Genomic DNA, 14,415 nt, shown 5'->3' with positions numbered 1-14,415 from the left:
AAAAAAAAAAAAAAAAAAAAAAAGAAAGAAAAAAAAGAAAAAAGAAAATATCGGAGTAAAACCCACAGAGTAAAAGTGAGTGTTGCTGAGTGCATCACTGTGTTCTGTGTGTGAGATTGAGAACACAGATGGCGGGTGCGTATGTGCACGTGTGTATGTGTGTATGTGTGTTTTCTAAGTCACAGTTTAAAATGCATTATTATTTTTAGTGGCAGTAAAAAAAAGTCTGAAAGCCAACTGATCAGAATCTTATGATAAACACAGAACCGGAGCACATCTGGAGGAGACATTAGGAAATTCCTGAAGTCATCTGCAGAACAATGTGTCCACATGCTATTTCCTGGGAAAAGTGCTCTTTGTTTCTTAAAGGGCTCCAGAATCCCATTTCCTTCCCCAAATCTCTTCTGTTCCCACAAAGAAAAAGGAAGGAAAGAAAAGAATACAGTGAACTTTTTTCAGGGTCCCTTATAAAGGTACAGAAGGTCACATTTCAGAACAATCTTCAGCTTGTGGATATATTCCTTCTTTTTTTTTAAGTTTATTTATTTACTTTTGGAGGGGGTGAGGGGCAGAGGGAGGAAGAGAGACAGGGAGAGAGAATCCCAAGCAGACTCTGCACTGTCAGCCCAAAACCCAACTCTGGGCTTCATCTCATGAATTGTGCAATCATGACCTGAGCTGAAATCAAGAGTCCAAGGTTTACCTACTGGGCCACCCAGGTGCCCCTCTACTCTTTTCTGATAGGAAGCAGTGGAGGGTGTGGTTTTAAGCGTGGGCCCCAGAGGCACGCTGCCCTGTGAAACTAGCATCACTACTTACAGATGTCTGAGCCTGGGTAGCGACAGCATCACTAAGCCTCACTTTCCCCATCTGTAAAATGGTACGATAATGACTGTAAGGAACCTGAGGACTTGAGATGAAATGAGACAATTGCAAATAAAGTGCTTAGTCCTGTGTCTGCAGCCGACTTATGGATCATTGGGGGTGATTTACCAAGCAGCTCTTCCGCAAAGGCCCCTGTTGGTGCACCTGGCCGGAGCTCTGGAATAACTCTTAGCTCTCCACAGATGTGAGTGGCTGTAGTATGTGCCTGGCTCAGAGGCTACACAAAGATGATTTGGGGTACACTGACTTTTCACCTTAAATGTTGACTTGAAGAAAGCTGTATGCCCTTCCACAACTCTTCCAGTACAAGCAACGTATAAACCCTAGGCCTCTCTGGCTCCAAATCTCAGCTGACTAACATTTCAACTGGTCACTTTCAAGGCCATCAATCATGAGCAGTCACTGACCACCCAACCTCACCGCGCCTCAGTTTTCTCACTGGTAAAATGGGGGTGCTGATTATTCTGCAGCGTGGCTGTGAATTATCATCGTCATCATCAGAGGTCAGGGGAGAGTTCTGCAATTATATAAAGTTGGGTCATTTTTGTTTGGATTGGGTTGGGTTTCCTATAGGTTCATTTTGCCTGAATTTTGGCCATGTCACCTTCCTCCTTCCCTGTCCCCGGGTCTCTTTTACCTTCCTTCCTCAGATGTCCTAAACCCTGATGATATCCAGGTCCCGCAAAATCTCCAGACTCCATCTTGGTGAACCACACATACACCCTAACCTCCAGATCTTCCTCCTCCCTAGTCCTGGTCAAAATTTGGTCCTGTAACCTCTTCTTTTTTATCCTGTTTTGTTTTGTTTTGTTTATTTATTTTGAGATAGTAAGTACACGTGTACAGGTAAGAAGCATAGAGAGAAGAAGAGAGAGAATCTCAAGCTGACAGCACAGAGCCTGATGTGGGGCTCAGTCTCATGAACTGTGAGATTATGACGTGAGCTGAAATCAAGAGTTGGATGTTTAACCAACTGAGCCACCAGCCCCTTTTATCCTCAGTTTTATTTTATTTTATTTTTAATTTTTTAATTTATTTGTGTGAGAGAGAGAGAGACAGTGTGAGCAGGGGAAGGTCAGAGAGAGAGAGGGAGATACAGAATCTGAATCATTTTTTTAAAAAAATTTTTAATGTTTCTTTACATTTATTTGTGAGAGAGAGAGAGTATCCTCGGTTTCAAAACTCAATAACTCAGAGTGCATGGGTGGCTCACTCAATTAAGCATCTGACTTTGGCTCATGATCTCATGGTTCATGAGTCTGGGCCCCACATCACGCTTTTTGCTGTCAGTACAGAGCCCACTGCAGATCCTCCTTCCCTCTCTCTCTGCACCCCTCCCCACACTGGTTCTCTAAATAAATAAGTAGATAAACAAGTAAATAAAGAAACTTAAAAAAAATCAATAACTCAGGGCACTCACTTTCAAATGTCCCTTCTTTGTAAAGAGAGCTTTACACTCTAATAATTTTTCACCTTCTTCTCAAAAAAAAAAAAAAATCAGTAACTGAATCCCGTTACCTTGTCACAAGGTACAGTTTGATTTGTCAGCTCCATTAGTGGCTGATAGTCCTGTTCCGTACTGTTGCAAGGGTCCTTAGAAAGAAACGCTTTTGTGAATGCCTTCCCTATCTTTGGGCAGTCTTTAAGTCTGCGAGATAAAACATGGAAAATAAAATAAAACATGAAAGGTTAGATTTTGAACACAATTACACAGGAAGATGTCATTTACAAAGCATGGACTGTGTGATAGGTAATTCACACACATCTGTACAGCATTTTTTAAGAGATGAGCGTTATCCTCTCCACCCTGCAAGGTCCTTGCCCCTCCTGGAGCTGCCTTTCTGGCTAAAGAGACAGACAGTAATGAAATGAGCAAATAAGTTAACAAAATCAGTACAGTTTATTCTAAATATTCATAAAATCAATGAGGAGGGACGACAGCAGAATACAATGACCAGGTTAGGGAGGCTGATCAGCAGAGGTGTACCTAACACTTCATTTAAGCTGAGAATGAATGATGAGAAGGAGAACATTCCAGACAGAGGCTACTACAAATACAAAGGCCCTGAGGCGCATAGCATAGCTGCCATGGAAAAGAATAAGGGGAAGAGTGGTAAGAAACCAGGTCAGAAAAACAATCAGGTGGTAGATTACTTGGGTCTTTTGGACCAAAGAAATGATTTCAAATTTTACTCTAATTACTGGGAAGCCATTGGATGGTTTTAAGCATGAAAGTGGTCTCATCTGATATATATATATATATATATATATATTTTTTTTTTTTTTTTTTTCCATCACTGGAAAATTCTGAGCTGGCCCCAGAGAATGACAGAAGTCTCTGAAATAGAATTCCCACACCACGTCCCCTTCCAGACAGCCGTCAGCAACGAGGAGGCAGGTGGATAGGGAAGAGCAGAGGGAGAGGTGAGGGCACAGAGGAGGCTGGAGAAGACAGCAGCTGGGCTTCCTTGCACTTGTGTTAACAGGTGCACAGAAACCCATCATGTCCTCCAGACAAAGAAGTGGGTCTCCCCTGGGAGCGCTCAGATATCATGATCGGGATAAACCCCAGGCTTTGCAGTGGGGGATCCTAACTACAACACCAACTCAGGCAACTAGACCCATGGGGGGATTAAGACAAGACCCCTAGTTTTCTCTTCCCTTCTGAGCTTCCTTTTCACTGCCCTCCAGATGGCTTTTTGCCGCCCCAGCTCAGACCAACTTCCTCCAGATAAGTCAAGGAATCCAAGAATGTTTGCATGACACAGAAGCTACACTGCCCATGAAACAGGAAATGTGTGAAAGCCCCTTTGTTCAGGGCAAGGTGAAAAACCCTTGAGCCAAGTTGCCTGTCTGAACTCTGGCTCTGCCTGTTATGCTGTGTGCCCTTGAGAATGTCACTCAGCCTCTCTCTGCCTCTGTTTCCCCATCTGTAAAGTATCTACCTAATGCAGATGTCTGGGCTTAAATAAAGCAGATGGTAAATCTTTTCAGAACACTGCCCAGAACAGAATAAGGGCTCACTCAACATCAGCAATAATATTTCCTGTCTTGCTTTTCATGCCCCTTGCTCAGATCTTCCTGGTTGTGAGCAGCCATCTGTAGCCAATAGAGGCAAGTACGGCCCATAACTCCTGGGCCAATTTAGGAACGGGGCTCATCCTCACAGGTCCCTGAAGGGCACAGAGAACTAGTATGCCCAGTGCCTGGGGTGGTGAGAACACCCAGCTAGCTACTAGGGGTCAGATCTAGGGTATAAACCCAAGCCAGAGGGTAACAATACTGACTATTCCTTGATGTCTCCTTGATCTTCCACCGTTAGTAATAATCAGCCTATACAATGTAATGGCTTTGATATGCAATAGCCACAGGACAGAATTCCAGATTGGTCATCCAGTAGCTGGGTGGGCTGAAGTAATAATTAATAATAATAATAATAAGTAATAGTAGTAGTAATATAAGCAATAACAACAAAAGGTAGCATTTATTGGGGGTTTAATAAATATTTCACCTATATATCTCATTTAATCTCATACTATTTCTATGAGCAAATGTATCAGGATTTGATTTGACTTAACAAGACCTAAAATTACAGAGACTTAAGAGAGAATTTTATTTTTTGCTCATATCTGAATCTCAAGACCAGTATCTGGGATTTCTATGACATTGCGCATGTCAGAGACCCATCTGCTCAGTCCAAAATGGCTACTTCAGTTCCAGCCATCATGACTACATTCCAGCCAACAGGCAAGACAAGGGAAAAAGGAAAATGAAGAGAAAAAAGGAAGAGGAGAGAAAAACAGCATCAGCGGTGAACACACGGACTGCCTCTTAAGGACAGGTACTTGGAAAATGTTCTTTCTATTTGCTCTCATTGCATTTGCTGAGATGTTGCCACAGGCCACACCTACCTGCAAAGGAAGGTGAGAAACACAGTCTGTAACCTTGGTGGCCATTGTACATCTAAAATCACTATTTTGATTCTAGAGAAGAAAGGACCTCTGTTACAGGGAGATATTACCATTGTCCCGTTTTACTGATGAGGACAGTTGAAGGCTGTGAGGTTAAGGAACCATCCAAGGTTGCAGGATTAGTGAGTGGGAAAGTCAGGACAGATCCCAAGTCTGTGTGAGCCTGAAGGATGGGCTCCTACCATACTACTACAGCATCTCCTTGTAAGGCAGGCTAGCAAAGCTCTCCAGCCTCAGATTCCTCGTCTGTGAAAGGGAGGTATATCACTTCACTCATGGGAGGTTTGAGAGGATTCGATGAGCTAACACATGACATGTGCAGGCTTCGAGGAGGATTCATTGAGCCCCAATCCGCACAGGACATTTCAACTGCATCGTGGCTTGCCTTCCAAAGCCATGCAGGAAACCATGATCCACCTGGCTTTCTCCATATGCTATACATTTAAAAGAAAACAGGATATTGCATTATGTATTTCAATGTCAATCAAAATTTATGGGGCACCATCGTGGCAAGTTTAGAGAAAAGGTGTTTGGCGGCTGTGTCACTTCAGGGATCAGCTTTACTTCCATTAATTTAATGCAGTGACCTTCTCAAAAATGTCCTGTTCCGGATCCCAACTCCTTTGTAAAATTCTTCTACCAGCATCTGCAGGACTTGAGGCAGACAAAGGCTGGAGGAGGAGAGATATCTCCCTGAGATGAAGAGCAAAAGAATTTTCCACTACAAAAAAATCTGGCAGGAAAGAGGAATGAGTGTGCACCGAGTACCCTCTGTATACCAGATGTTTTAGTGAACATATTCTTATGTAATCACCAAAGACTCGATAGAGCCTCCTAGAGGACTCACAAACCCCCAGAATTATTTTTATGTTGCTTAAGTATGTAGACCCAGTTCAGGAAACATTACCTTCTGGGCTCAAGAATCCCCAGGTTAATAAATTTAACAGAGCTCCTGGTCTAGAAGGAGCAGAGTTCTAGAACATTAGAGCTGAAACAGACCTGGGAAGAGTTTATGATTGAACTGCCTTCCCTTTCTCTGTCTCAGAGATCACAGCCTCCCTGTGCCGACACGTGAGAGATAATGAGGAGGGGCAATCAGAAGTCTGGGGTCAGGCTTTATGAAGCTACTTTTTTTTCATGTGTATTTCTTTATTTTGATAGAGAGGGCACAAGCAGGGGGAGGAGCAGAGAGAGAAGAGAGAGAATCCCAAGCAGGGTCCAAGGTCAGCATGGATCCCAATGTGGGGCTTCATCTCATGACCTTGAGATAATGACCTGCACTGAAATCAATAGTCAAATGCCTATGTGACTGAGTCACCCAGTAGCCCCTGAAGCTTCTTTTTATCCATAAACTCAGAAGTAAACGTTTCACCCTGGATGTGCAAGTCACCATTTTTATTGGCACTAAAACATATAGAATTAAAAAGGCATTACGATAGTATTGTACAGAGATGTCTGCAGTACTCATTTATATATGTCAATGCAGAAAGGAGCCTCAAGTTCATTAGTGTGGCTTCTTTGCAAGAATCCCCTGTCTTCATTTTTCTCCCCGTGAGTAGAGCACAGTTCCATTAGATCAAATAATAGCCAAGCCAAGCTGCTTTGAGTAAATTAACCAGTTACAAGAAACAGATGGCTTCAGGAATTCCTATGTCCAACAGAGATGGAGGTAGGCCTCTCACTGAAGCAGCAGCATGGGGTGGGGGTCACCTGGGTGGCTCAGTCAGTTGAGCAACTGACTTTGACTGAGGTCATGATCTCACTGCTTGTGGGTTTGAGCCCCGCATCAGGCTCTGTGCTCACAGCTTGAGGCCTGGAGCCCGCTTCAGATTCTGTCTCTGTCTCTGTGCCCGGCTCCTGCTCACATTCTGGCCATTTCTCTCTCTCTCTCTCTCTCTCTCTCTCTCTCTCATATAAGATAAAAACACGCCAGTCAGAGTGGCTAAAATGAGCAAATCAGAGGACTCTAGATGCTGGCGAGGATGTGGAGAAACGGGCACCCTCCTACACTGTTGGTGAGAATGTAAACTGGTGCAGCCCCTCTGGAAAACAGTGTGGAAGTTCCTCAAAAAATTAACAATACAACTCCCTATGACTCAGCAATAGCACTGCTAGGAATTTACCCAAGGGATACAGGAGTGCTGATGCATAGGGGCACATGGACCCCAATGTTCATAGCAGCACTCTCCACAATAGCTAAAACATGGAAAGAGCCCAAGTGTCCATCAACGGACGAATGGATCAAGAAGATGTGGTTTATCTATACCATGGAATACTACATGGCAATGAGAAAGAATGACATCTGGCCATGTGTAGCAACATGGATGGACCTTGAGGGTGTTATGCTGAGCGAAATAAGTCAGGCAGAGAAGGACAAATATCATATGTTTACACGTGTAGGAGGATTAGGAGGAACTTATCTGAGGAACGAGGGGGAGAAGAAGGGGGGAAATGGTGGGGGAAAGGGAGAGAGGCAAACCATGAGAGACTCTTGAATGTTGAGAACAAACTGAGGACTGATGGGTGTGGGGAGGAGGGGGGAGATGGGCATGGAGGGGGGCACTTGTGGGGATGAACACTGGGTGTTATATGGAAACCAACTTGACAATAAACTATTTGTAAAAAAAAAAAAAGATAAAAACATTAAAAAATTGAAGAAGCAGCATAGAAAAAGAGCCATGTCTGGAAGTTCATTGTTGTTGTTTTTTGTTTGTTTGTTTGTTTGTTTTGCATTAAAAATGGCTCTCCATTCCAAAACGGTACTACCTCCAGGCAGACTTGCTGCTTGGGATAGACTGTGAGCCCCAGAGCTATTCCCAAGAGCTGTCTGTGCCTGAACCAGACTGTTGGGGTCATCTGGTCCTGTGGCTCTCAGCTCTGGCCACACCTGACCATCACCAGAGTGCTTTGGAGAAGACTGACTCCAGGCCAACCAAGTCAGAACGGGAAAGGTGGTAAGAGTAGAGTTTTTCAAAAGCTTCTCATTCCCCCCCTCCTCCCAGCCCCTGGAAATTGCCCTTCCACTTTCTGTCTCGGTGAATTTGACTACTTGTGGGTACCTGTCTTTCCATCACTGGATGATTTCACTTAGCACAATGTCCTCACAGCTTACCTGTCAGAATCCCCAGCCCTTTCAAAGGCCAAATAACATTCCACTGTAGGCTTATACCTCATTCTGTTTATTTGTTCACCCACTGCGGACAGTTGGGCTGCTTCATCATCCACACTTTCCTTCCACAAATACTTACCTGGGTCTTACTGAGACCCTCCCACTAGGCACAGAGCTAGTGTCAAGGCACTCAGATGATCGTTCAGGACAAAGACTAGAACTAATTACAATCAACGCACTGGTGACACCCAAGGCACTAAAACTTGAAAACACGATAAACAGTTGAACATTTTCTAATTTTCTACTACAGAGGATAGAAACAGGATTGAAAAACAAAAACAAAAACAAAAACTCCTTGATTAAATGTTAATCAGTCTTCTACTTTGAAAATGATTTTTCTGGGGCGCCTGGGTGGCTTAGTCGGTTAAGCGTCCAACGTTCGCTTAGGTCATGATCTCACGGTTCGTGGGTTCGAGCCCCGCGTCGGGCTCTGTGCTGACTGCCAGCTCAGAGCCTGGAGTCTGTTTCAGTCTGTGACTCCCTCTCTCTCTGACCCTCCCCTGCTCACGCTGTCTCTCTCTCTCCTAGAAATAAATAAAATATTAAAAAAGAAAAAAAATGATTTTTCTTTGTGGGTTCCCCTGGTTGTTGTGACATGCAAAATCTATTTATATTTATAACCACTGTGGATTTCTATGTGCCCCTTTCTGGCTTTGCTTCCTTTGATGGATTCCAGAGATTAGAGATATGTAGCCAACAGAAGGGAACGGCTTCAAAAGGTGTCTCTGCTCAGTGGAAAATAAAACAGCCTTTGAACAACGTATTTATACAGAGCTTGGAATCGCTCGGAGGATGTGATGAAAGGAGACCTCATCTTATAGAATACAGAAAAAAGATGCACATCAAACTGGTAATTGGAGTTGTCTCTCAGAAGAAAAATAAAGGCGAATTTCCACTTTTACCCCATATTTTTCTGTATTGTTGGTTTACAATAAAAATGGATTATCCAAGCCATCCAAAAAGGGGGGAAAGGTGAGTCCAATTTTTTAATGAAGATATAGCAAAATCACAGCCAATTTTTTAAAACAAGGAAAAAGAAACCATGATAATCAAACCATGTTTGTTTGATTGTTTGTTTTGAGAGAGAAATAGAGAGCAAGAAGGGGAGGGGCAGAGAGAGAGGGAGACAGAAATCCCAAGCAGGCTCTGCACCGTCAGCACACATCCCAGTGTGGGGCTCAAATCCACGAACTGTGAGACCATGACCTGAGTGGAAATCAAGAGTCAGACGCTCAATCGTTGTATATGGTTGTATGTGGAGATGTTACCTATGAGAAAAAGAATCGCACTGGCCTGTTATTCTCCTCTTAAACACAATTCAAGGGCACCTGATATCAGATAAAGCTTCTCTGTGAGACTGTGATGTGAACAGACAATATCAAGACCACACAGACTCACACACACACACATACACACACACACACAGACCAAATACCCTTGTATCGCAGCAAATATCAGTGACTGCTCTTTACCAGTGACAGCTTTGGCTTTGCTTCATTCTTGAAGCTTGACAGACCCTATCGCAGAATGACCCCCTTTCCCTGTGCTTCCTGGCAGCATCCAGGCAAAGCCAGCCTCCTTGCCCCAAAATCTCATAAAACAAGCCCAGTCCTATCAGTCCTTTCTAACACCCTCACACCGAAACCTCCCCTGCCCCTGGGTCCCTGAACTAGGGCTCACTCTTGGAAAGAGTGAGGAAACCCATCTTGTTCAACTGCCCTGTGCTCCTAGTGGCCTTGGGCTGAGCGACTCTGACAGTAACCTCCAATCTTGAGAAGGATATTCAAGAATCAGAGGTCCTGTGAAAACCAGCGTGCCTTCAGCAGTGTTTACACTTGGCAGAAACTCTGAGAGCAGCTTCTGGAAGACTCGATTTGTTAGTAAGAAAGTTCGCAGGCTGAGCTGGTGTCTTAGCCATGACAGTATTTCTCCGCTTACCTCCTTAATTGGGGACCTGGAGGGTCAATGCAGTACAGGCTGGGCACAAACATCCAGATTCAAGGTCAGTGGCACATCCTGCCCTGTTCTACCACTCAGCTCATCAGCAGACCCCAGATGGTTCCTCAGTTGCCTTATCCCTGATGGGTCAGTCCAGCTTATTGGCTTCTCCCCCTTCTCCCTACCTCTGGCTACCCAGACAGTTGTCTCCAGGAGCCCAGAGGCAGGAGGGAGCACTCAAAGGAGAAAGGGAAAGCATATGACCACCACAGATGCTCCCCATTTACCAGACACTGTGCTTAGTCCTCAACTCATACTTTATCCTATTTAAATCTCACACCAGCCCCGTGGGGAAGGTGCTATCATTAGGGCTACTGAAGCACAGAGTTTAGCAACAAGACCAAAGCCAAACAATTAGCAAGGGGCAGAGCTGCCTGACATTGCAAACTCCACTCTTTCTCTGGAACAATGCTGCTCCACACAGGAGATGAAGTTGTTCCTAACAGAAATGAAGACCTAAGACCCCAGAGGGGCTGCCTTTTTCCTAGATCCCTTGTGAAGGTGAAGACCAGAATAGCCACGTGTTTCCCAGGCAATGGGATAAAGTCAACAGGGTACAGGGGATGGGCAGACAAAGTCTTATGCCAAGGTGAAAGCCAGGTATGTCTGGTGGTTAAATCTGTATGTTGTCAGCCTACTTTACACTTCTTAACTCAGTGCTGTCACCTCTCAGGATATGCTGTCACCCTTCCCACAAATAATGGTTCTATTTCAAAGTTCCTGCCAATAAAGCAACATCAATTTCCTAATATGTTGCTCCCCCAAGAAAGCTCTCACAGCCTAAAATCCTCATCCCTAAAATCACTTAGATCTCGAGGGGTAATTACACTCATTCTATGAATTTTTCTGCTGTGAAATCCTGCAAGGAACATTGTCTTGGCCCAAAGAAAAATGAGAACCAGTTAACTCAGTGGTTCTTTAATTTGAGACCACAGGAGCCTTATTGAAGGTGAAGACTGCCACCTTGTGGGCAAAGAGAGCAACCAGCGAGATTCCCTGAGGAAGTCAGGATTTTGCTAAGTAGGATCTTAAAGACAGAGGACTCTTGGGGCTCCTGGCTGGCTCTGATCTCAGAGTCAGGAGATCAAGTCCCACACTGGGCATAGAGCTTGCTTAAAAACTCTTCTGGAAAGAGTATCCAGTGGAAAAAATATGGTCTCTTTAGCAAATTGTGCTGGGAGGACTAGGCAGCAACATGCAGAAGAATGAAACTGGACCACTTTCTCACACCACACACAAAAATAAACTCAAAATGGATGAAAGACCTAAGTGTGAGGCAGGAAACCATCTAAACCCTAGAGGAGAAAAGAGGCAACAACCTCTTTGACTTCAGCCTCAGCAATTTCTTGCTCGACACATCTCCAAATGCTAGGGAAATAAAAGCAAAAATAAACTATTAGGACCTCAGCAAGAAAAAAATCTTCTGCACTGCAAAGGAAACAATCAATAAAACTAAAAGGCAACCAACGGAATGGGAAACGATATGTGCAAATGACATATCAGATAAAGGGCTGGTATCCAAAATTTATAAGGAACTCACCAAACTCCACACCCAAAAAACAAACAATCCACTGAAGAAATGGGCAAAAGACATGAAGAGATACTTCTCCAAAGAGGACATCCAGATGGCCTACAGACAAATGAAATGATGCTCAGCGTCCCTCATCATCAGGGAAATGCAGATCAAAACCATACTGAGACACTGCTTCATGCCGGTCAGAGTGGCTAAAATGAACAAATCAGGAGACTATAGATGCTGGTGAGGATGTGGAGAAATGGGAACCCTCTTGCACTGTTGGTGGGAATGTAAACTGGTGCAGCCACTCTGGAAAACAGTGTGGAGGTTCCTCAAAAAATTAAAAATAAAACTACCCTATGACCCAGGAATAGCACTGCTAGGAATTTATCCAAAGGATGTAGGAATGTTGATTCATAGGGGCACATGTACCCCAATGTTTATAGCAGTGCTATCAACAATAGCCCAAGTATGGAAATAGCCTAAATGTCCATCAACTGATGAATGGATAAAAAAAAATGTGGTTTATGTATACAGTGGAATACTACTCAGCAATGAAAAAGAATGAAATCCTGCCATTTGCAGCAATGTGGATAGAACCAGAGGGTATTATGCTGAGTGAAATAAGCCAGTCAGAGAAAGACAGATATCATATGTTTTCACTCATATGTGAAACTTGTGAAACTTAACAGAAGGCCATGGGGGAAGGGAAGGGTAAAAAATAGTTACAAATAGAGAGAGAAGGAGGCAAACCATAAGAGACTCTTAAACACAGAAAACAAACTGAAGGTTGATGGGGGGGATGGGAGAGAGGAGAAAATTGGTGATGAGCATTGAAGAGGTTACTTGTTGGGATGACCACAGGGTGTTGAATGTGATCAATGATTCATGGGGATCTCTCCCCCAATCCAAGAACACACTGTATACACTATATGTTAGCCAACTTGACAATAAATTATATTTTTAAAAATTCTTCAGGAAAGCTCAGAGGTCATTAATTCCGTTAATCTGGCCTTAAATGCCTGATATGTTCAAGAAACAGCAAAGAAACCAGTATGGCTGGTGGCTGGAGCAGAGAAAGCCAGGTGGACAGTAGACAGAAATGAGGGCATACTGGGTGGCGCTCCCTGAGCCATTGTCAGGAATTCAGCCTCTGCACATAGAGAACTGTGGAGCCACAGAGGACCCAGAGCACAGGAAGCACATGATCTTAGTTAAGTTTCAAAGGATTTCTCTGACATCTTCATTGAGTATAGTCTGAAAGAGGAAGATAGACCGGTAATGTGGACAGGTGCTGTGGTGACGTGGACCAGGATGGTAGGAGTAGAGATGGTAAGAAGTGATACATTCCCTTTAGCCTTAAGTTTCCTAATGGACTAGATGTGTGGTGTTAAAGAAATAAGGAGTCGATAATAATTCCAAGGTTTGTAGCCTGAGACACTGGAAGGAGGGAGTTGCCATGAACTGGGATGGAGAGGCTTAGGCGGAGATGGCATTGATCAGTTCAGTTTCAAACACGCTGATTTTCAAGTTTCTATTAGACATGCAAGTGAAGCTGTGGAATGAACAGAGTGGTATCTGAGTCTGAAGTTCAGGAGAATGAAAGCCATGAAACTACCTGAGGTCAGCATGCAAAACACAAAGAAGAGAAGATTACCAAGGATTGAGCTTGAGGCAATCCAACAGAAGAGGTAGGGAGAAAAACCCAATAAAGATTGAAATGTAGAACAAAAGGCAGGAGAATGGGTTATTCTGGAAGCCAAGGGGAGAAAGTATATTAAGCTGGTGCAAGTGATGAACTGTGTCAGATGCTGTTGATTAGTCAAGGACTATGAAGACAGACTGATTGAATTATCACAAGGAAGGGCTGTTTTAATTTCCAAATGCAATGGAGGGTGGTGCCTATCTTTTTGTTATTGATTTCTAGGTTTGTTTTGGTTTTTTGGTTTTGGTTTTTTGCCTTAAGATCCAGATCATGGATTTTGTGAATTTACTTGGGGGAAGATTGTGGGAAATGTTGTGTATATTTAAATATTTTATAAATGTATCAAGAAAGTAATATCCCTGAATTCATCCTGCTGTGCCCTCACCTTTCATGCCCATTTCAAGCCTGAGCATGTCTTCTCCTAGAATATTAAGCAAGCCAGTTCCTCACTAATCATCTGTTGGAATAAAAATTTTCCTAAAATTGTTAAAGCAAAACAAATTAGTAAAATAAATTTAATGTTGAGGTTTGAATCAATCTGTGATAGTCACTTGTAATCCCTTAGTTCAAATGTCTATACTCATTAAGACCTGTTATCAGAGTGCCTGGCTGGCTCAGTTGGTTGAATGTCTGACTCAATTTCAACTCAGGTCATGATCCCGAGGTTGTGAGATGGAGCCCTGCATCAGGCGCTGCACTGAGCTTGAATCCTGCTTCAGATTCTCTCTCTCTCCCTCTGCTTCTCTTCCCACCTTGTGTATTCTTTCTGTCTCTAAAATTAAAAAAAAAAAATCTATTATCATCACTATAATATCCAAATGTCAACCCTAATCCAATATGACCGCAATCCTCATTAAAGGGAGCAATTTGGACACAGAGAGAGACATGCATAGAAGGAAGAAAATGTGAAGACACAGGGAGAGCCTATACTAGACAAGGAACACCCAAGGCTTCAGGTGTTCTTAGACACCTAGGAACAGAGATATGGAACAGATTCTTTCTCATCTAACTCTTGACCTCAGGGTTGTAGGTTTGAGCCCCACCTTGGGCATGGGGCCTACTTAAAAAATAAAAATGAAGAAAACCGACAAACTTGGGGCATCTGGGTGGCTCAGTCAGTTAAGCATAAACTCTTGATTTCAGCTTGGGTCATGATCTCACAGTTCATGGG

General features: G+C 43.5%; 1 protein-coding gene across 1 annotated transcript in view; it reads right to left on the bottom strand.

Annotated features, from left to right (window-relative positions):
• The window catches only part of CD38 (CD38 molecule), a 50,422-nt gene that overhangs the window by 13,617 nt on the left and 22,390 nt on the right, over positions 1 to 14,415 (bottom strand). The window contains exon 2 of the mRNA XM_039241535.1: positions 2,404 to 2,533. Within this exon, the coding sequence (XP_039097466.1) occupies positions 2,404 to 2,533 (130 nt within the window). The remainder of the gene's footprint in view (positions 1 to 2,403; positions 2,534 to 14,415) is intronic.

Source organism: Hyaena hyaena, unplaced genomic scaffold (assembly GCF_003009895.1).
Source record: "Hyaena hyaena isolate Hyena2069 unplaced genomic scaffold, ASM300989v1 scaffold_195, whole genome shotgun sequence".
NCBI lineage: Eukaryota > Metazoa > Chordata > Mammalia > Carnivora > Hyaenidae > Hyaena > Hyaena hyaena.
The sequence above is the reverse complement of the archived record's forward strand: the minus strand, read 5'-3'. Positions and strand labels throughout refer to the sequence as shown.